The sequence below is a fragment of the Poecilia reticulata genome, chromosome 1 (assembly GCF_904066995.2).
Source record: "Poecilia reticulata chromosome 1, P_reticulata-male-v2, whole genome shotgun sequence".
Lineage (NCBI taxonomy): Eukaryota > Metazoa > Chordata > Actinopteri > Cyprinodontiformes > Poeciliidae > Poecilia > Poecilia reticulata.
Window position 1 is genome coordinate 29,792,180 of NC_088830.1, and position 24,365 is coordinate 29,816,544.

At 37.9% G+C, this 24,365-nt stretch overlaps 1 protein-coding gene across 1 annotated transcript in view; it reads left to right on the forward strand.

Moving 5' to 3' along the window:
* The first annotated feature begins 1,272 nt into the window (after positions 1-1,272).
* Positions 1,273-24,365, forward strand: part of nr3c2 (nuclear receptor subfamily 3, group C, member 2) — a 102,465-nt gene continuing 79,372 nt past the window's right edge. The window contains exons 1-2 of the mRNA XM_008420339.3: positions 1,273-1,742; positions 4,128-5,951. Of these exons, the coding sequence (XP_008418561.1) occupies positions 4,147-5,951 (1,805 nt within the window). The 5' untranslated portion in view covers positions 1,273-1,742; positions 4,128-4,146. The remainder of the gene's footprint in view (positions 1,743-4,127; positions 5,952-24,365) is intronic.

Below are 24,365 nucleotides of genomic sequence, written 5' to 3' on the forward strand. Positions count from 1 at the left end.
ACTGATCTTCCATTTACACATATACTTTCCAGAACTCACCAGGTACTTACCAGCAATGCACCATCTACATTCCTTGAATTTCCATAGAATTTAAAAGGTACCAATTTATAAAAAGAATCTGGTAACGTAAAGAAAGTAACTTTTGAGCTCTGGAAAGTATTGGAAAGTTTTTTTTTTTTTGCACTTATTGAAACTTACCCAGCTATTATCAGAACTTATTAGAGAGTTTGCAAACCATGAGCAACTACTACTGAACAAAATGGCATATTCTGCTCAAAGAACATATTTACATTAAAACTAAGAATTTTATTGATTTTATTTAAATGGGACAGTGCGTATTAATGAAGTACTATTGTAAAAACGCACATTTTGTAAAGTACATTATATATAAAATATTATAAAATTATTTTGAATTATTTTAACTGCATTTCCTGAACTAGTTTATCTCTGCTGACTCCATACATGTTTGTGTTTTTCCATGTTGACTGTGGGGAGTGCATTGTTTGTTTTTATCTTGTGGGTTTATTGTTTATAATTCTGTACATCGCTTTAAGATGCTTTAAGTATGAAATCTATTTTTTTTATTATTGATTAATTTACTGATTGATATTAGTTTAGTTCATTTACCATTTCAAGTTTACCATACTATGGAAATTGCTAGCAGACTGATGCCTAACCTCATACAGAACTTATTGTGAGCCTCTTATCTTACAGATGAGGTTTTGAAGTTATCTAAAATGTTACATATTTATCATCACTTAAATATTTACTTATCAGTGTGCCTCTACCTCTTTGGAATTTTTTAGTCATAAGTCTGTGTATTGTGTCTTAATTTGACATCAGCTGCTTTAACCCCTGATTACCAGATCCCTGAACTGCAATAGAAATGTTGCGCCACCTAGTGGAGACAGCAACTAAAGCATCACATGAGCTGAATGACTTCTCTCTCTGTACTTGTGGGTCGCATAAACTGGGTGTTAATTGCTAAGTGCAGCTCTCGACTCACCTCCTCTGCAACTGCAAGGCAATCTATTTTAAAGCTGGGGAAACGGAAAAACAAAAACAAAAATTGGCAACATTTCATGTTGTGATGTCTAAATGAGACAGAATGGGAAGCAGAAGAGAATCTTGGAGGTTATGTTGAAGTGAAATCAAACAGATCAGAAATGAAAAGGACTTTTTTTCTGATCTGAGAGCGGTGCCCTATTTCCAGACTGCTCGGTCTATACCTGCGCTCGGAGAGCCCCTCCCTCCGTCGCACGCCTCCCCCCCTCTTGCTCCTCGGAGTTTATGTTGCACTCGTTGCAGTAGGAGGGTCCATGTGCACAGAATGACGTCGCTCTGACTGCAAGTCCAACCGACTCCTGCGTTTGTTTTTTTTATTACTCCTCTTTAAAAAAAAACAAAAAAAAAAACTAAAAAAAATGCAGGGCCCCAGATTCGTTAATCTGCGAAATTACAGCCATAATGTGAGATTATGCGCCGCTGTCGCCCGACCCATCGCTGAGGCTCGTCTTGTCAGGAGCAGCGGCTCGTTGTTGAGGATTACTAGAGATAATACGCAGTAGACTTTTACGGTGTGCGTTTAGCTGTCAAACTGACAGCGATGTGTCAGGAAGAGTAGTTAGAGCGGGTTTGTTGATATTTATTCACTTTGCAGTGCGCGTCTTTCCTCCCCTGTCTTCTGGATTACCGCTGCCCAGCAACACAGCCACCTGACAACTCTGAATGTCGTAATTAAGGTAAGGAAGGACGGAGCTCCGCGTTTCACAGTGTGCATTTTAATTCGGCGCTGCTTTTGGATGATAATTTAAGAGAACACGCTGTCTGCTCGGATGTTTAAACGCTCGCATCCCAGGTCGGATTACTCTGTCAGAGAAATCTAATAACTTTCATCCGGGGCAGCCAGTTTTCCGTCTGCTCCACAATAAAACTCTCCGAGAAGTTTATGCACACCGCTTCATCTTTTAGACATGAACAGCAAAGTGGTATTTTGAAATAGATTTCAAATGTATGAATTGTTGTGTTTGGAGATTGTTGGAAATAGCAAAAATATCATTTAAATCATTCATATTTTCCCGTTTTCCGCTTAAAAATTTAGTTTCATTCATGAAGTAGCAAAAATCGCAGAAGTAACTTCATAGTTGCAACAACAACACAACAAACTAGCAAATTGCCTGTATTCCTTGTGCTTTATAATTTCTGCGCACCGTCAAAATGGAGAGATGTGCAGAAAGTCCCAGAGGCAGAGTTTCCGCCGCGGACCATAAACAGGATTATTCAATATTTAGGATGTTTTAGTCTTCACATTTTTATGTCTGGGCGCTAACGAACAGGGTACAACAGTTATCAAAAGTGAAAATGAATGCAGTGGAATATTTTTTGCAATAAGTCGAAGCAAGTTTAATTCAGTCATATTTTCCTTCTTGCTGTGATCTAATGTGTGCATGGCAGCCTGCAAGAAATATATATCACACAGTGATGTGCTATGATTGCAAATGCGTTTATTTCAACCGTTAGATTGTTTTATTCAAACGACATATTGATGCCCCGGTGCCTGCAAACTACAGCTGAAGTTGTGTCGCAGCAATGTTGTGGTCTCCGGAGCAGGAACTATTGAGTGACAGCTTTCGGTCCAATCACTGCGCGACCTGATGAAGCTGAAGGATTTTAGACTGAGCCGTCCAATAGGGGCGCAGATGAGGTGGGAAACTGACAACGTCACGGATATAAATTAACCCTCAGTTTGCGCTTTTTTCGCACAGCTGTCAGATTGCACATTGCGAAGTTAAGCGACAAGACGACTTACAGAGAGAGAAAATATGATCCAGATTTGTACAGAAGAAGACTTATTTCTTTGTTTATGTTGCTCTAGGGACACATTTTAAGAAAGAAAAAGAAAAATCAGGCATTAATTTTCTAAGGATTTCATGTAATTTTTTCTCTCTCTCTCTCTCTCTCTCTCTCTCTCTCTCTCTCTCTATATATATATATATATATATATATATATATATATATATATATATATATATATATATATATATATATATATATATTATCATAACAAATCCCTGGTTTTATAGACTCTGTAGTTCAACATGATCTTTATGGCAGATTGTATAATGATGTATTAGTTACCTTGTGCAGCTTTTGTTTAATGCACATACTTGTACCCGTCATTTTCCAAAACATTTTTTTTATTACCTTCAGAATGCCATCTTTTATGCAAAAACAGTAGGTTATTGTCCATATTTGTTTTTAACTCTAAATTTATTTTATTTCAAGATGCCTTGACTATTTTTTTAAAATAATGTTTAAAGTGGATCATTTGGTGATTTGCTCAATGTTTATTTAAAACCAGGGTATTAATTGAGTGGAAAGAGAAATAAGGTTTTTGAGTGACGGTAACTCTTAGTTTCAAGTGTTTCTTTTAAAAAAAAATTCCTAGTATTCTTTTTGAGGAGAAAGCAAATAAATTAACATTGTTATAAAACTAATAAACAGCACATTACATTTTCATTGAAGCAAGGTGGAAAACTTTTTTTTAAAACCACAAATACACCAGCATTGGAAAATTGTATGAAATATCAATACAAATATCAACAAAACAGGAATAATAACCTGTTATGCTACTGTTTTAAAATTTCTCTTGGTCTGACAAAAAAAAACAAAAAAAAACAGTATAATCCATTTTGGTTGTCCCAAAAGTTATGGTGAAAAACCATAATGTTGTAGTTTTGTGACCTTTTTCAGGTAGTGGTATGATATAATAATACAAGAGCACATTCTCAATTATCAATAAACTTTAAACTACAATGAAAATTTCACTGGAACTGGAAGACAGTTTAAGTCTTCTAAAATAAATGAACACAGTCTACGTAATAACAGAATTGTTCTTCAAAAAAAGAGCTACTTAGGACCAAAGCACCAGACAGATGACGTTTTTCATCCAGCTTTTGGTAGAAAGAAAAAAAATGAGAAAAATTATTAATCATCCAAATGGAAATTATTGCGTTTGTTTCAATTTATCATACATTTAATTGATTTATTGCTTATTGTGACAGGTCTAATTAAACTAAGCAATTTGCAATCTGATATCCATAATAAGTGCTTTGTTTGTTTGCCAGGTGACTCAATGAGCCAGCAATGGAGACCAAAGGATACCAAAGTTTCTTTGATGGAGAAGACGCAGAGAATAAATGGTCTGAAGCCCCGAGCACGATGGAGTACTCCTGCAGCACAGAGGATTCGAGTCTGACTAGCAGCGACATCCTGATGGACGTAGTCAATGTCAGCTGCTGTGCTGGAAGCCTGGCAGCCGACAGCAAAGACAAGAATACCAAGAAGCAGGAGCAGCCAACGCTTCAGCTCAGCCAGAGCCAGCCATTTGTTCTCCCACACTTCAACAACACCCTGCATGGTCTTAAACAGGAAATGGACTCCAAGGAGCTTTCCAAGACTGTGGCTGAGTCTATGGGTCTGTATATGAACGCTGCCAGAGAGGCGGACTTTGCTTTCAGCCATCATGGAGGCAGCTCAAGCCCAGGGAAACCTTACCCAGTGTGTGGGCGCTCGCTGGAGGAGAACCAGTGCGGCTCCAAAAAGAGCCCCAAGTTGAAGCCATTTGGCTTTCAACAGCCAGGTGCCACTCCCAGGGAAAGCACCACTGGGACTGTAGTTAGTTCAGCGTCCATGCTTGTGTCCTCCCTGTCCTGCAGTCCCCAGACGTCCAGCTGCATCTCAAGCCCCGGAGGCAGCAACAACATGGTGTCATCTACAACCAGCCCTACATGCTTTGGACCACTATGCTCGTCTGTCAGCAGCCCTGGAAGCCAGACTTTGTGCGCAGCAACTCTAGCCAACATCAAGAGCAGGAATTCAGTCACATGTAGCCCTGTAGAGTCCAGCACAGTTGGTTCGCCCCCGCTGACCAGTCCGCTTAATGTCATGAGGTCCCCCATGTCCAGCCCACAGAGTATGAGCAGCGTGCGATCCCCTCCATCCTGCAGCACGACTTGTAACATTAGGTCGTCTGTTTCCAGCCCCACTGGTGGCAGCTGCACTGCTGCTACTAATAACAGTAACACAGCAAGGCTGTCCATCTCCAGTCCGGCCTCTGGGGGCCCAATGGCTGCCAGCAGCCCCCAGAACTCCTCCTCTGTTGGGTTTCCTGTGTCCAGTCCGGCTGGTGGGCTAGGTTTGGTTCAGAACGACACCAACAGTCCGGACGCGGAGGGGATGACCAGAGACACAGATTTCAAGAACTTTGAGTTCCCTAAAGTGGAGATGGTGGACGGGGAGGTGTTCAGCGTGGGGCTGGACCAGATGGGCATGGTTAAGTACATCAAGAATGAACCTGAAACTGACTTCCGGAGCATGTGTCTCGGCAGCTCCAAATGTAACGTGAGCAGCACGCCGTTAATCACGCAGATTAAGAGTGAGCCAAACAAAAACGAGGGTTGCATGAACCAGCAGCCCTTCGGAGAGACGTCGCCGTCCCTCAGCCTCTTCCCTGCATCCGAGACCACATATTTATCCCTGAGGAACAACATCGACGAGTACAGTCTCTCTGGGATCCTAGGACCCCCAGTCTCTTCTGTGAATGGGAACTATGAGACAGACTTGTTCTCCAACAATGTACTGTCTAAAGGGGTCAAACAGGAGTCCAATGACGGCAGCTATTACCAAGAGAATAACAGCATGTCCACCTCCGCCATTGTTGGAGTTAATTCCGGCGGACACTCATTCCATTACCAGATTGGAGCGCAAGGAACAATGTCATTCACGCGGCATGACATGAGAGACCCGTCCAACCCTTTGTTGAATCTAATTTCACCTGTAACGGCGTTAATGGAGTCGTGGAAATCTCGGCCAGGGTTGTCACAGGGTTCGCTGTCAGCCAGGAGTGAAGGCTTCTCGGGTCAGAACTGCATCGCTGACAGCATGTCAAGGTAAGAGGAAGAAAACGCGTCTCAAAGGAGTCTCTGGTTGAAATTTGAGGAGCAGCTTTACTTATGTCTTTCAGAGTATTCCTCTTGAATGTTTCATAAGTGATGTTTACCTTGAGAACTGCAAAATGGAATCAGTAACACTTAAAGTACTTAAAATGCATTGTGACACAGTGGGAACTGGAATTACACAACAAGGTTCAGGTCGCAGACATGACATCATTTCCCCGTGCTGCACTGCAACACCAAGGCAAAGTTTAGCTCTTATCTGCAAGCAATCCATAAATATAGACTTATTTTATTGGTTTCTTATCAAGTCGTCTAGCTGAGATCTCCTAAAATGCAAATAGCTGTTTATTGTAGTCTGTTGGAAGCATTATAAATAATAAATGTCTGATTATTACAAGATTTTGTTGCCAAACACGTGTAATAAACAGCTGATTATGTTGAGGCCTAGGGGAAAATAAATCTGCTAGCTTGCTAAGATGGTAGAAATCAAACCCAGATGTTGAGGTTCGGTTTTGTTCTGGTCTACCAGATTCATCTGAAGAAAGTACATAATAAAGGTGTTAATGTTTTTAAGCTGTAACTTAAACTGTTAAACCAAAACAACATCAAAGAAAAAAGCCCTAAACTTAAACAGATGCGTATTAAATACCAGTAAAATCGCTGAACTTTAAGGTCATTATGTTCTGGAAGTTGGACAGGTGATAAACACATTATCGCCGTTTTATGGAGGACATGTGAGTGACACAGATTTTATGAGCCGGAGGGAAAAAAAAAGAAATATAAACATAGTCATAAACTACCTGCAGCTTACCTGCAGATCTTCAGTGAGGTGCTGTTGGTGTGTGTATACAGACCTCTGCTCAGATGGTGTTGGTGGAACAAGTAACTGGTTTTGGTACAGAAACAATCAACAGTCATGAAGTGGAAATTTACCTTCTCAGTTTATCCTTCTGAAGAGCTCACTGATTGTCCTGCTTGCCGTACCTTTGAGTTTTTAAGTTGTCTTCATGTCATTTGCTATCATTTTTGGTTCTGATTTAGCAGGATGAACTGCCAGATACAATACATTGCAAAAATATTTGTACATTTTCAGTTTAGATTTTAAGTAGATTGAAACAAAATAGCGTTTCATTGTTAAAGAGGGAAAAATTAACAATTCTGTGGTTTAATGTAATCTGGACTATGACTGGGCCATCTTGTTACAATAATAAGTATAAATCTGAACCATTCAATCATAGATCTGGACATATTATTCAGCTTTTCCGGTTGTCCAAGCTTATTACGCCATGGTCCAAAACTGTCAAGTTGAAAGTAATTGAGGGCCACAAAAGATTGATAAGAAAAAATGATCAAGAAAAAATTATTTACACGACTAACACAACTAAATATTTTAGTAAAATAAAGAAGTTTGCATAGAAAATGCAGCTATAAATCATTTAGATCTGAAACATAGCAGGTTTGTTTAAAGCAAATTAAAAAAAAAGATTAATAAAATCAAACAAGCAATGAAATTTAATTAGAAGTGAAATTAGTGGTTGAAAGAAGATGAACTTGTGTTGTACTTCCATATTTATTATAATGATGCTCAGTGTAACGCTGGTAAAAACTTTAAAGAGTTAATAGAGTAGCCATGTTGTGATGACTTTTTGAAGGCAGAGTTTCAGAAAGAGCAGGAGTTTTTTAAACAGACAGGTCCAATTTCAAGATGCTGAATTACGAAGTCAATTTTCTTTTAAGTTATATTTGAGATATACAGCATTTTTACAACAACTGAAGTTAACATAGCTATTTGATTGCGGTATAAAATAGCACCATGTGGCTGAAAATACATATTAATGGCCAAATTTGTAGAGAGCATAAATAATGGACGGGTTGTCTCTGGGTACTCTGGCTTCCTCCAGTCCGAATACATGACTGTTCAGTTAATTGGTGTCTAAACTGCCCTTAGGTATGAATGTGTTGTTTGTGTGTCTCTGTGTGTCTCTGTGTTGCCGTGTAATGAACCGGTCCGGGGTGTAACCAGGTTTTCGCCTAAAGACTACACCAGCCCCCAGTTTAAGTTCCTTTCACTTTACAACTTTGGGCTTCCTTGTGTTGGTTTGACATGTGAAATCATAAAAAAAACGGCTTTGAACTTTGGGGTTATGAGGAAAAATGTAAGTTTAAGGAGTTGAGTGCTTTTCCAAAGCAGTGCAAAATATATATTTGCCAGCAAGTTCACCTGGTTAGATTTAGTCTTAGTCTTGAAAATCTTTAGCAGATTGATTATCCATTTAATTACTGTGCTCCTTATCAAATACTTGTGGCTCTGGTGCAGTGAGCTCTGTGCCTGCTCAGACGTATCTGTGTTTGAGTTTATTTATACTGCATTTCACCTTATCATGATTTTTCTATCCTCTGGGTTTGACGTGTTTATTCTGCTTTATATGAGCTGTGCACACTTGTCTAAAGAGTAGATACTCCGTCTGTGTGTGTTTGTGCATGTGCTATAACAAGGCTTGCAGCTCTGCGGAGACTGATACAGCCCCGTTGCCTTGGAGGCAACCCATATGGCAGGAGCCAAAGCGATGTTGACGGGATCACTGCCACCTTGGTCCTAATGAGATCCAGCTTAGACCTAATGTCAGACAGGATGACAGGAAGTGGTGGGCCACATGGCAGCAAGGTGGGGAGGCAGGAGCCCACAAAGGGAAAAAAATACACATACTTTAACAATGCAAATATAAAACACATATAGAAACTATAGATAGATACAAATATGTTCCAGGTAGAGTGAAACAGCAACATGATTAGCTTATTGTTACTATAGTCTCTTGTCATATCTGTGGAAGAGGATTAGGACCACAGAAGAAAAAAATAAATTCAGAATTTAATCTCGGATTTCTGACTTTTTTCCTCAAAATTCTGAGTTTAATCTCAAAATTTTTTGTTGTTTTTTTTTCTTCTGAATTTTAACTTTTTTCCCCTGAGAATTCTGACTTTGATCTCCAAATTCTAACTTTCTTTTCTCAGAATTCTGACTTTGATCTCCAAATCCAAGAATTCAGAATCTCCTTTCTCTGAATTCTGTCTTTAATGTCAGAATTGTAACTTTTTCTCTCAAAACTCTCCTCATTTTTCTCTGAATTCCAAACTCAGTCTTCAAATTCAGACTTTTTTCTGACATCAAAAGTCTGAGTTCAGAGGAAAAAAAAAATCTGAATTTGGCAGAAGTTCTGAGAAACATTCTGAGATTAAAGTCAGAACTATTGTTTTATAGGACTTAATCCTCTTCCGTCCATATCAGAAGTGTTACCTCACATATAAACATTTAGATTTGGTCAGTTTAGAAATTTAGGAGATGCGTCCAGCTGTGGTCTTTTCTTTTAAGCTTCTACAGCCATAAAAAGCACAGCTATTGCTCTCTATTTGCCGACGGTGGTAATTACCTAAAAAATTTTTTAAAAAGCAATATAAATTGCCATTTTGTATTTGTTGGGTTTGCATAATTTTATTATTTGGATTCATTTATAAAATTAAATCAAATTGTAATTGTATTTGTACATTTCAGCAACAAGGCAGTTCAAAGTGCTTTACATCATAAAAACACAAAACTCAACAATTGAAACATTAAATCTTTCCAAGCGCCGTCATTACACGTCAGAATTTATTTTAAGCATTACACTGGTGTAACTAATTTGATACATTTGGGCAAATGGATGCACATATTTTGAGATAACTAAAAGTAAAATTGTTGCAAAATGGTCACATGAAGAAATTTAGCCCCTGGCAAACACACAAATCTTTTTTTACACAGTCATCGACAATTTTGTTAGCGATTTAGGCTGTCCCTGGACTACAACACATAAAACAAGTTGATAGAGGTATTTGAGCTGAATGGAGTTGCAGTAATTTGCTCTTTCTGCAGGGAGTTTGCATGTTTTTGTCCTGTTCTCAGTTGTGCAGATGGTTATGGATTCTCACCAGGTATTCCAGTTTCCTCCCACAACCCAAAACTTTCACTGTTAAGCTCATTGGTCTCTTTAACTAGCATTTAGGAGTGAGTGTGTGCATGTTGTGTTTGTGTGTAACATGATGGACTGGTGATCTCTCACCAAACGACTTCTGGAGACAGACACATGCCCTCCGTGACCCTGCAAGGATTAGCGGGTTTGGACGAAAAACGGATGCATGACTTATTCTTTTTAAACCAGAATGGAGCGTTCTGCTGTTTAATGCATTCAATGAAAATGGATTTCATAAATTTCAAGCGTAGGAAAAGAAAAATCAGATTTTTCGGTATTTGACCTGCTGATCCAGTCTCTTAAAGTTTCTCCTCATGTGACATCAATTTACACATTAATGTTTTATCAGGCGGAATTAATCCAAGATAACTTTTCGTCTTTTAATATCATAATCCAGCAAAATGTAAAATTCAAACTGACGCTTTCAATACTTTGTCTAGTTTCAGAGTTCCTAATTAAAACATCTAAACATGTCCTCTAGCCTTTGAAAAAGCAACCCACACAACAGATTGACATTTTTCTGTTCCCTTCGCCTGAAACCAGATTCTGCAACTTGACATCGCAAGGAAGTATCAGATTTGAGCCGGAAAAATGCTTTCGCCTGGACTGTGGCCAACTCTCAATGTTCTGCAGAGGGATGAAAAGGCACACTCCTGAGAGAACACTAACAAGACTTTAATTGTATGTTCCTCCACTAAATTAATGGATGGAAATGATTTGATTAATTCAGACACCGTTGGATACTAATATCCAATTAAATTCCCGACACCAGGCATGCACAGGGCCTCCCAGTGCATTATGTGTTCCTGACTCGAAAACGGGCAGCTGCATCTTTGGCTTGGTGGACCGACCTTTCAGGTGAAGGTGGGAGAAAATGACAGACTCGCCACTGTTTTAACTTTTAATTATGCACATTCCTGTGTAAGATGGGGAATATTTAATCATTTAAAATGTGCTAATCTGGTCCTGAGATAAACTTTAGGTCACAGGTTTGTGTTGTCTTTTTATGTCACGTTGCTTTTTTGAAAAAAAAAAAAAAAGTGTTTAATTGTTCACTTGCTTTGACTTTGTTGTTGCATAATTGTAGATGTGACAGTTTCTCAGCAACTGTGTCATTTCAGACACTCCAACATATATTGCGCACGTAAGTAAATATGGTAGATTGCTCAATAAATGCTTTTAACTCTTTAGTCACTGTGTCCAGCTGCGAAAAATGCACTGATAAAAATAATACCACTCAACAGAAAAGACAAGCTTCCTTTATTTAGAGAAAAGATCTTGTTCAGCTTCCAGACTTTTATTGTCATTTTAAAAAGAGAACAGACCTGTATCTTGTTTTTATTGCAAGAGGAGGTGTTGGACTTTTGTACTTCTTTTAAAATTAATTAAACAATCTGCATTAAAGAAGATGAATACATAAAACCCTTCAGCGTTTCCCCTAGTGTGAATGGTTTTCTGAATACTAGAAGTGGGCCTAAAGGATAAAATTTTAACATCTGTAGAGCGGTGCTTTCTCAGCTGCTCAGGATTTGTCTACTTATATAAAATATTATGCTTCGAAATAACTTGAGCAAAATAAAGTTTAAGCTTATTTGTGTATAGGAATAAATTGGAGTGTTGTGCATGTTTTTTGCACCTGATAACTAAGCAAACAGGTTAAGGTCATGCTTGATGTCCAGACTCTCTGTGTCTTTGGCTGAAGCAGAGCTGAGAAGTCACAGTGAAAGAGATGAATAGTGGTGAGTTTTAGGTGGATTTTAACTGCTGCACAGTGCTGCACCAGATCCAAGAGCTTTTTATCTCTGCAAATTTCACCGGGTGATATCATGATAGCCCCACCAGCTGACTCTCTTTGTTCCCCAGCAACGTGACAATTTCCTTTTTTATTCCAACCGGGTTGCACATCTAGGGTGTTACACCTTTGTTTTGCAATAAAATAGTATCTCATATAGTCTTCTATGTACCTGAAGCACTACAAGTTCAATTAGGTAAACAATCTCCGAGTGTCTTCTTCCATGGAGCAAATTATAACAAAATATAACATAAATATATAATATAAATATAAACATTTGTTCTAATACAAACTACTACAGCAGATCTTTCCTATCCATGAAGCTCTTCCTTAGAGCTGCAGAATCCATGTCAAGCTTCTGCCTCACAGAGCATCCTTCCCCTATGCCTTCCCCACCTAAACCCCCCAAACTAGCAGGATCTGCACATCTGCTAAGCGCAACAGTAGCTACTTTTCAGTGAAATGCTGGTAAAAACTTGATAGAGTTTTATTTGTAACAACTGGAGGTAACATTGTCACTTGACTGCATAAAATGTCACTTTGTGCATGGAAAATACTCAATACAAAAGCAATTTCTTTTTTACTATTATTATAATTAGTAGAACTAGTAGAACAGCTAATAACTGACCTGTTAAACTGTGGTCATTTTTAGATACGTACAGTTTTCTGTATGTTTTTGTTCTAGCCAGAAACATTTAAGCAGTTTCTGAGTGAACAAAATAGAGTGGGGGAAAAAGTTCACAACTATTTTGTTCTGATTCTTTATATGTTGAATAAACTTTTCCAAACACATTGACTAGTGTCTTTATGAGGAGATTATATATAATTTTTTTTTTTTGCTTGTTGCAGTAAAATGTCAGCCCACAGGTAACTGTTAATATACCAAATTAAAACAGGCAGAAACATGTTGGTAGTTTTATTCATTTACTTTAAGCGATTGTGTTTTAAACTATCCAATAAATAACGAACTTACTTTCATAGGGTGCAAAGTTTAACAGGTGCAAATTTGACACCGAGTCAGATGATAAAGTGGCAATCACATTAGTAAACAGATTTCACACCCAATAAAACATATCATAAACTGATTGATGGCCTAATTACAGTTTAAAGTGGGTTTATTAAAGTTTCCACTGGGGCAGCAGGGGTGGGGGAGGGGACAATGACAACCCCTACAAATATTAATTTAAGAGAAGCAAGGCTGAGCTTAAATTAGTCATTTATTTATCTGATATAAGTTATGTGGGGTTTGTGCTTCTGGTGAGCCTCCTTTGCATCCTACCACTTTTGATTTTTGACTCATTACATGACATTTATGATCCCATTATGTTTTTCAGATTAAAATGTTTTGTAAGAGCTACGGTTATGGAAACAATGTATTATTTTTTAAGAGATGATACAATAACCAGATGCTTTTGTGGTAAATCTGAATAAGGCGTCTTAAAACATCTCCACAGCCTCCCCCACACTTATGCACAAGTGCACAACACTGCTGCCAACAACAGGAACAGCTCACTTTCTAGGCCAAACTTAACACTCTAATAAAAGTGTGATACTTTACAAGAGGCAACGCTGCTTTGATTTGAAAACTTGTCCTGTCCTTAGTTGAACTTCTTCCCGACTCACAGGCTGGCGACAGAGGGCCAGAAATCCTCTAAGTCCTGGCTTGCAACTGGGGATCCTCTCTCTGTTACCTACTGCTGGCATTCCCTTATGTTGTCGAGGTTATTAACAAACTGCATAAAGGAGGTGGAAACTGAATACCAGGGCTGCAACAAAGCATAGTGCGTGCTTCTGTTTGCTGATGAATGCCGTGGTTTTATAGCAAGCTGCAGTGTGAATCTGTGTTGTTCAATGGCTGTCTTTTGTTTACCTACCATGCAGGAAGTCTGTGAGTTTTCTCACAAGAGCTCTGCACTCAGGTGGCTTGTGAGATTTTGTTTATCAGTCACACAGAGCGAAGAATTGGTTTTCATTGTAACAAATTAGAGTTTTGAACAATTTTGTGCTGTGAAAAACTGTCTCGGCGTATCGTTGAGACATTAAGTCAAAATGGAGTTTGTGCCTGATACACTTGACTGATTGAACAAGACATGCCTTCATCATTCATGTTTTACAATAACTCACCCAAATGTTTGCGCCAAGCCTCTATAATTAAGCCTACGGTTTGTCCCGTTCCTCCATGGAAAGGATAATATAGAGGAAGACACTTTGCAAAAATGCTAATTGTTCAGCTTGAAAGGTTCCCAAAGTAGGTCACGCATAGTTGGCGCAAATAAAGTGAGGAGAGTTTGTTTGTGTGTTTTGGTGAGAGAAAGGGGCGTGTGTGTGTGTGTGTGTGGGTGTGTGTGTGTGTGCGTGTGTGTGCGTGTGTGTGTGTTGTAGGGATAGGGGGTGGAATTAATGGCCTCTTGCGCCTTTTACATAACACTCCATTTCTCTCTTTAAAAAAAGTGTCCTAACCTAAACAGACACAAAACATTTAAATATGCATAAGTTCATAGCGCCTTGCTAAAGTATTCACATACTCTGGGCTTTTTCACATTTTGCCACATTACAACCATAAACTTTAATGTATAATAGTAGAATTCTAGGTATTAGATGAACACAATGTCGTGCATTGCATGGAAGACATAGTTTTAAAAAAAGTTTTTAACAAATTAAAATCTGAACAATGTGGCAAAAATAGAAGCATTCTTTTGAAATATGTTTGTACATCTAAAGACTGAAGCTTTTGCTTATTCTTTTGTTAAAAATTTCCTCAAACTCAGTCAGATTGGAAAGTCATGGGACATATTCCCAGGTGGATTAAAGTCTGGACTCTGACTGGGCCATTCTATCACATGAATACAATTTGATCTGCATTCCATTGTATCTCTCTGTCTCTATAATTTTCCTAGTTCAATGTAAAGCTGTGCTCTAGTCTTTTGCAAACTCTCACAGGAAGAAAAAATTGCTTTGATTTAAATTAATTGTGTCAAGAGTTTCTTTTCAAACCAGTCAGAGAAATGTTATAAAGTCATATTCTGGTCTGAAGTGCGTACCCAGAACCAGAACCAGCATTCAGCAAATCTGGAACAAACTTCCAGAAAACTGCAAAGCAGCTGAAACACTGAGTTCCTTTAAATCACAGATAAAGACCCAACTGTGAAGAATTGTTTTTGAACCATAGTAAATCAAACATTGAGCAACATATTTAATGTCCATTGATGATTTTGGCGATGGCACTGATCAAAATGTAATGTTTATCACTGGTTTCTGTATGATGGTTTTAAGACTTTTTATTTTTGTGTTTTTATGATGTAAAGCACTTTAAACTGCCTCGTAGCTGAAATGTGCTATACAAATAAACATGATAGATAGATTGATGCTCAGTAAATTAGATTATGTGGCTCATTTTTATTAAAACTACTTAAAAAAACAAAACAAAAAAAACAACAACCTTTAAGCAGGTTTTCAATTGACTTTTTATCAAGCTCACAATTCTGCTTTAAAGTTTAATGTTATAATTTAAAATATCATGCTATATTTAAGCAGACAGTCATCATAGTTACCAGAAACAAGCGCCTGAAAAAATCAGTCTATGTAATTAATCTATATATTGTGTTTGAATTATTTAATTGACTTACTGAAATAAATGAACATTTCAGTTCTAATGTTTTCAATATGGGGCTGCACAGTGGCACAGTTGGTAGAGCTGTTGCCTTGCAGCAAGAAGGTTCTGGGTTTGATTCCCGGCCCCAGTCTTTCTGCATGGAGTTTGCATGTTCTCCCTGTGCATGGTGGGTTTTCTCCAGGTACTCCGGTTTCCTCCCACAGTCCAAAAACATGACTGTCAGGTCAATTGGCCTCTCCAAATTGTCCCTAGGTGTGTGTGTGCATGGTAGTGTGTCTCTGTGTTGCCCTGCGACAGACTAGTGACCTGTCCAGGGTGACCCTGCCCCTCGCCCGGAACGTTAGCTGGAGAGGCACCAGCAACCCTCCCGACCCCACAAAGGGAGAAGGGTGTAAAGAAAATGGATGGATGTTTTCAGTGTGACTGTACTTGACAAGCTAAAAGGGAAACATTCTTATTAACCACCTGCCTATTCATTACAAAAACAACTATTACTGTTCACATGTCTTTTTTTGACATAAGCAGTTAGTGTCTCCTGCTCAGCTTGAGGGCAAAAGTCTAAATGATATATGTGTCTTCTTTCTGAAGTATTTAGTTGAATCCTTAAAACACTGTTCTGCAGAACCTCTGTTATTCAGAACTTGGCTCCATTAAGAGTACTGATCATGAATGTAGCCTGCAGCACCCATTGAAACACTGACCCAGATATTACAAGGAAGCTTCTGAAGACCCATAAAAGCGGAGGAAGAAAAGACGAACCTGTTGTGGCAGTGGAAATGGGCTTGTGTTTCACAGCAAACATGTTTGTCAGGTGGTGCAACATGATCTGAAGTTCAACTTTTTGGTGAAAAAGAAAACTGAACCGATTGTTAAAGGTCAAGGATCAAATTACACACAGACTGAAAGAAAACAAGAAACTTTCTTTCTCCTCCCTAACCCGAGGTTGAGTCTTGTCATGCAGATCGGTGCAGTTACATGCGTTCATTGTTAAAAGTCCATTTTTTAAAGTAGTTCAGGGTCACTTAGAGCTGTGGCCTCAACCTGGTGGGAGAGCAGCCACACCCCACACAAACACAAAGACCTGTTTTACAATTTCTCCTTGGTTTGGTGTAGAATTACCTGATTCCCTGACATGCACTGGAAAAATACCTGTAAAAGCACAAAGATTAACTGCAAACTATTTATTAAGTAGTCCCATCAATGATCAATGATCATCCCACTTTATTCTGTCATGTTTGATATGAATCATTGCAAAGGGTGAAGAAGAAATTGTTAGGAAAAACCAAGACAATGAAAACAATGATTTTGCAAAAAATTGCATCAAGACAACTTTGTGGTTAACTTTACAACTGGTAGAAAAGGAATGATGAATATTTTGACTTGTACTATTATGTATAAAATTCTATTCTAGCATCTAAACTGAATCAAATACATCTCAAAAATGCATTTATAAACATTGGCATTTAAAAGGTCAAACCTGAATAATCATATAAAGATGAGTTATTGATCACCTTTAAGGTGATCAATAATGCTTCTTTGAACAGGTTAACATAGGTTTATGGCCTATACAAAACATGTTCATTACATTTTTTGCACAGAATTATTTTTGGACAATAAGATTGTCCAAGATTGCTTCGTTTTTTCAGAATGCGCTGCTTTTGAGAATCTTATCACTTTAAATATAATTAAGCTGCTAGTCACGACCCGAACTTAACTTTTATTCTCATATGTGAAAATGGCTGCAAATTATACAACCATACATTTCTGAAAAGCAGAAGTAGAGCCTCCTGTGCAACCAGAAATAATGCATGTGGTTTCTCAATGGAAAGTCAACCACAAAACACTTGTCTTTTCTAGCAGCCATTGTACAGAGCATGCAGCAGTAAAACCAGCTGATCAGATGTACGGGAGCTCAACTTGGGTCGCTGGTTAACGGGCTGGGCTTTTTTTGGGGTTGCTATGTAACAGGCAGTGCCTGCTGATTTGTGGTGTTACATTCTAGAGGAGACACCAAAAAACAATAACTTAAAAACGGCTGAGTGATCTTTTTTTTCAAGAGACCCAAATGGATGTATAAAAATGTACAAAATGTAAATTTAGCTTAATATATTCTGTTCAAGTACCAAGACGGAGCGTTAAAATGAAATGAAACCATGGTGAAAGATCATGTGACTGTGTAACAATAAAAATAATATCAGCAGGTTCCAACCAGTACAGTGTGGGAATCCCCACTGGTCCCTTCAGCCTCCCTCAGGCCTGCATAAATGGCTTTAGGGTATGAATTGAATTATCAGATGAGAGGATTCAACCCATTGCATCTTTACTTCTGGTAAAACTGTCTCTATTTATTGGAACTGGACCAAGAGATCTGGTCCGGGCTGGAGTTTATTCTACTTGTTGTTCCCAATAAAGGGAAAAACTATGTGAGTTGTACAAGCCAGTAACAGGGCTAGACAAGCCACAGCGTTCTGGACCATCTGCAGAGGTTTCACAGCAAGGACTCGGCGACCAGTTAGGAGGGCGTTTCAGTAGTTAAGGTGGAAAATAACTGTCTACTGCAATGGGAACAGGGTGGTGTGTTGGGTTTGGTGCAGCCTGACTTTTGAGTCATTGCTGTGATATTTTAGTCTTTGTTGCACTGGTGCTGCAGCAGTAGCTGCGTTTCCATTACAAATGTGTGCAAATCTTTGGTCAATATTCTAATTTTGAAAAAATATATATATATATATATATTCACATTCACTGTGTTTTCATTACATAAATGAAATTAAAATCATGTGAATAAGCTTGTTCATGCAATAAGTTATTAAAAATCATGGCAGCAACGGATGTAAACAGTTAGACGTATATTCATATTTCAATCATGGCGTTATTCTCATCATCTATCAGCCAATCAGAGGAGATGTCGGCGTCTTATTCAGGCTTTGGAGCGACAGCCTCCCTGTATTTGGGAGCGTATGCGGTGTTTTGGGGAAGTTGTAGTGGCTGATTTTACAGAAGAGCTGTGGATTCAACACGTTTGAGTGACTCAACTTTTTATGAACTGTGTGATGCTGTGAGAGCTCTGATGAAGCCAGCTGCACATTATCAGAAAAAAGCAAAAACAAACCGTCATCATCCTATCACTTCCTGTCGTCTTTTTTTTGGTTTCTGCCAGTAGTAACATCCGGCTGTTGATCATGTGACTCGTGTGACGTGAAAAATGTGTTTCGATCCGACTGAGAAACCACCTTGTCAGGTGTCAAAAACCTAACAAAACGTGTTTTTTTTCTAAATTGGCGTGTTTCCGTTCAGTTTGGGTAGTTTCATGGTTAATGGAAAAGGCGTGAGTGTAAAAGAAGTGAGAGAACTGTGGCGCTCATTTTTCAACACTGGAGGCATCCTTTTTAAGATGATGGTCAAACTTTATATGTTGAAGGATTGCGATGCTGGACTGCTATTTAAATAAAGCTGCATATCTTCCTAAGCCACTGAAACACTCAGGTAATCAACACTGTAAAATATTTATGCATTGCTTTCACTGTGAAACTTTGAGCCAATGTATGTACTACATATTTTATTTAATTCAGCTTAGTTTGTCTACTTTAAACGCTTTATGTAAAAGGAACGGTTTGCTGTTCAAATCCTATAAATATCTGTTTTGATAAACGGATCTGGGATTTTCTGTTTACCTCTATTAGTCTGAGCTTCCAGAACTGACTGCTTGGTTATCAAACATCGTTTTTATTTTTGTTCCAGCAGAAATATGTCTTTGGCGCAGAGCAGTGGAGTCTGTTAAGCCCCTACAGCTGGCAACTGAGTGCCATATTTTAATCTTGTTGACTGATTGGTTTGATCAGCTTGCTCCAGATTTCAATCAAGTGTCTTAGAAGCTGAATTTGACAGCAAAAGCAAACTTATGAAGCTGGAAGACATCGTTATTTTACTTTAATGAATGCTGAGACCAATCATTGTGAGACAAAATGGCCTCAAAATGGAAGAAACTAGAAAGGCTCTCAGCTGTTCATTTGGCATGAAGTCGGTTATGTTCGCAGGTCCGGGATTCACTCAAATGTAGCAGCTCTCCCTGCGGAGTTTAGAGCACTGTAGCTGGCATAGACAAACATTCCCCTGTTCAGTGTCTGCTTTTTGTTTGGCTTGGCCTCCTTCGACTTGGCCACAGCTGCCTGTTTCACTCTGCTCTGAAAAGAAGAGAGTCAGTCTTTTTTGGATTTTGACTGTTAAGCAGGAACTTTCTCTTTTTGGTCCTAATCTTGCACAGCTGCTGGACCTAGGAGAAAATAAAAGGAGCTGACTCATCATCATGCTGTAATGCTGGATTTTCTGCAAAGCAAAAGAAGAAGCATACATTCAGACCTTCATTTTTGTTTTTGTTTCTTTGGCTAACCAAAGACAGTCTTTCTTGCAAACTAATACCTGTCTCGTATGCCATTAAAAAAAAGGATAAATTATTGAACCATTCTGAATATAACTGCCAAAATGTCCTCTATTAATTTAAAAATGAATTTATCAATTATAAAATTATTTGTTCTGATATGTTTTGATTTAGTTGTGCAGTATTTACATATATAATATAGCCATACATACTTTAGATTACTTGGTTTTGCTACATTAATGAAAAAACTCCTTGAACTGCTTTCCAGTTGACATGTTTTTCAGGTTTTAATGCAGCATGCTTCTCAAATAACAAAATGCTTTAGGCTGTTTTCTCGATTAAAATACTTGTTTTTATGTGAATTCATGGACTTTTCATTTAAATTCTTGGTCAGTTGCTTTAATGTAGAAAACTCAACTCTGTCCCTGGGTCTTTTAAATATATATTTCTACGTTTTCTGAATTGAGCGCTCTTTCAGATGTTTCTCATCTCATGCAAAAGTATTTCCTCAGTTTTTATTCACTCGCACAGCGTCTAGACAGATTTTTATTTGTCGAATTATTAAATTAGAACTTCAGTTTATTCTTTACTAAATTGATCTGTGTGGAGACGGTAGCTCACCCAATGGTTCAGGCTGTAGAGCAGCAAAATAAAATAAAATCCTTCAATGATTCTCAGCTTGACAATATGTGAAGGTCATCATCACACAATGAAAAGCTGGTGATCCTTATTACACCTGGAAATGTTACAAACTTTTCCAGGTGTCATAGCCACTGTGGTGTTTCTCGACAAGTGAAAACGTTTTCAGGAGTCAATGCTGAACACCTGGATATGCAAGGCAGCGGCCCAAATGGAAAACCATTGCAAGGTTTCTAGAAAGGTTTGAAGATTTCAAATGAAAAATTTTAGCAAAGCAACATAGTGGTTGTATCATAACAAAGGTTAAATTTTGTATAATTTCATAGAATTTTGTAGAGTATTGAAACCTTTTTAGGGAAGTTATTGCTCCACAGTAATACCATTAAAACCATTTTTTTTGTTAAATAAGCAATTTTTCTCAGCTCCATGCTGAAACTTAACAAAACCAAAACAGTTCTAGTTTTTAGCCGGGCCTGTTATTTCTTTGCTGGTTTTGTAAAGGAGAGATCTTGTTCTCCCAAACCTGGTGAGCAAAGTTATCTGATTAAAATTACTTGCCCTTGATTTTATGGATAAAAACATGAAATAGCTAAACAAAAGCAAAACAAAGTAAGTAGAACCAAGCAGACAGTGGAAGTCCCAGTTACAAAACAGTGCAGTGGCTGGTCGGACTGGGTACTTACATGTGTGCTAAGCCAAAAAAAAAAAAAAAAAGAAAGTTAGCTTTGTTGTTGTTGTTGATATTCCTCTTTAACATCACCAAACCTTTGGCACAAACATTTAACTGTTTTCAGAAGCACCTTATGCACCTGCACATGTATGGGTTACAGTTTTTAATATTAGAAAATCTAATCTATGGTGTAGTGATAGCGAATCGTTTTTCTACCATGAAAACAAATGAATATTTTGGAAACAAAAAGATGTTGACAAAACACCGTTTTTAGAGCCACCGTGTTGGAGCTCTGTGTAAATATGCATAACAGTTTTTGTTTTAACAAAACTTTAACACATGATTTTCTACTTTATTTTGCTGATTCACTTAAGTTAGCAGGATGTATTGGATAAATACATATTTTGAAGTTACAGTCAGTGTTGAAATGTCTTTCATATTTTTAATTAAGTTCAGAGTCCTAGAATAGACAAGTTCAACACTTTATTTAAAGCCAAGGCTTCATTTTTTCTGACATTCAAATCAGTGATCAAATCTTAACATCTGTGCTTCTGAATTCACTGAATAAAACCACTTTCAGTTAAATATCACTGTGAATGATTACTTAAAGCTCGGGTGTTTAATTATATTTACTTTAATAGAATACTTTTTTTTTGTTGCATTGTTTGGGTGCTATAAGAGCATTTTCCTGTGGGAAATATGCAGATCTCAATCTGAAGCCACAAGTCATCATAAGATTGGAGTTTAATAAATTGTAAAACAGGAGTCAGGGGAATGTGATCTGTTAATAATGTCTCTCCACAAAAAGTCTTGAGATTTTGATTAGGAAACTTTTTTTTTTTTACAACCAGTACTAAGTAAAGTTATTTTAGGACAGCCATGCCTGGCCCAAAAACCCCCATATAGTCCATAAATTTCTTAAAGTGAATGAAATTGATGCCTATTTTGAAACAAACATGTTTTTCAAAGGGTTTGGTTCATTTGGCACAGTGCAGTGAGAAAGTGAACCACACCAGCTGAAAATGTGGCAAATGTTGTAATTTTGGTCTCCAATTAAACCGATACTACCTGACTGTGTGAAAACACACTTAAACTACTAACACATGCACAACCAAACCCCAAGTGAGGGTGAGAATTACATAGGATTTGTTGTGTATAGGCAGCAAAGGGTTACAAGAGGTAAAAATAAAGAAGCGTATAAAAAATGCTCACTGACGTAAGTTCTGGTACTAGTAAAACAGATAGTTTTAATTTGAGATTTACAGCATAGTTGCCTTTGCTGCTTCCTCACCAACTTAAAAATAACAAGAGCAAACAACATCCCATTATGTTGTTTTAATTCTCTTGACCCTGGTATTACTCATTTCAGCTCCCATCCGGTAGTCGTATTGAAGAGTTTCTAACAGCAGGCATTATTTCCTCGAAGAACAATGCAGCGCTACTCACACCATGAAATGCAAATTAATAGTCAGGTGCTCTGAAGTGTTTCAAGAGTTGCTGTAAATGATTATATTAGGTTGCTGCAAAATAGTAGAGATGTGCAAATGTTGGTGCTGTAGGAAGTCAGAGGGACTCTTCTAGATACTGTCACTGGCCACTTTATTAGGTATACCCCATTAGTGCTGTTGGAGGTCATTTGAGTGACTTTATTGTAAAATTTAAGCAACTAGTTCGACATGTTTTAAGCCATTAGACGTAGCCATCAGAAGACAGATACATTTTGGCCAGAAAGGGATGCACACGGTGGTGAGCAAAACTTAGAAAGACTGTGGGATTTATATGATGCTTAGTTGGTATTACGGAGCCTAAAAACTGCCTCAACAACATCACCCACCACATTACAAAACGCTAGCATAACCTTCGAATATAAGGTAGGTTGGATCCATGTTTCTATGTTTTTTTGAAGACTGAGAATCATCACATTTTTTTCAATGAATTATCATCCAACATCAAACAGGGTATAATTCACACAGGGTTGACATCATGTGAACAACCCTGTGCGAATTACAGCCTCAGTTTCCTGTTCTAGGATGATAGGAATGGCATATATTATCTATGTTTTCATTGATACAATTTGACATTTAGAAAATAAATGCACTTAAAGGAAACATGTAAATTTTGAAAAAAAAACAACAACTTATTTTTCAATAGAAAGTTTTGTCACTAGGATGATAGAGGTTTTTTTGGCCACATCAAAATTGGTTTATTTCACAGAAAAGGATTGGTACCACTTTTTAAAATCACACGAATCACATGATTAACAACTGGATGTTGGAACTGGCGCAAACCAAGAAGCCCTTTGAGGATGATCATAGCATGGCATGTTTTTAATGACATCATGTGAACAAACTTATTCTCGTGATTTTAATTGAGTTTCTTATTTAATGGAAATACCGCAATAGCAAAATTATGTTTTTTTTTCGATATTAGCAGAAGTGACAACGTTTTGTGCACATTTCTACTGTGATCTTCCTCTGCTGTAGCTCGTCTACCTAAAGATTTGTTGTCCATTCAGAGATGTTTGCATATTGTCTGTGACAAGTTTCTCTTTTTAAGATGCAGTTGCCTTTCCATCTCGAACCTGAACTTATCTGGACCAAATCTCATTAAATGTGCACGTTTTCTTCGAAAACCAGAAACTAATTTAAACTGTAGACTTCCTTTTCACTGTGGAGTTTTGACTCTATTCTCTTGCTTGGATCCAACCAGTAACAAATGCAAGCTTGCAGACGTCAGGGACAAGGCTGCTTAGTCTTATCTGCACGGATTCAACACAGGGTTTAGTTTCACATTTGTCCTCTAGACAACTATTTACAGAACAGAATTTTATAAACACAATATCAATATCAGGGTTAATAAGATATCAACAATCTGCCATTTTAAACCATCTTGTTTGTGTTTTAGTGGTATTCAGCAAACATCTGTGAGCTATGTGATTTAGTTATGTCCCATCAGTGGCTCCCTTTTGGTTTTCATCTCCCATGTGGCTCCTTTCGAGGTGTGCAAACACACATGCACACACGCACGCACACACGCACGCACACACACACGCACGCACGCCATCATACATAGATGCATACTTGTAAACAACCCCAGCTGCTAACTGGACATTTTAATATTTCAATATGCTTTTGGTGTTTTACACCTTTTAGTTGTAAATGCCAATATTTTACTTTTTTGCACTTTTTTTAATAAGACTTTCCGGGAAAGAGGTTTGGTTTAATATTTGCAGGATGGATACTTATACATTTTAAAAGAGAAGTGAACAGTAAGTTACTGGATCTCATCTGGTCAAGTTCTCTTTGTGTATAATAA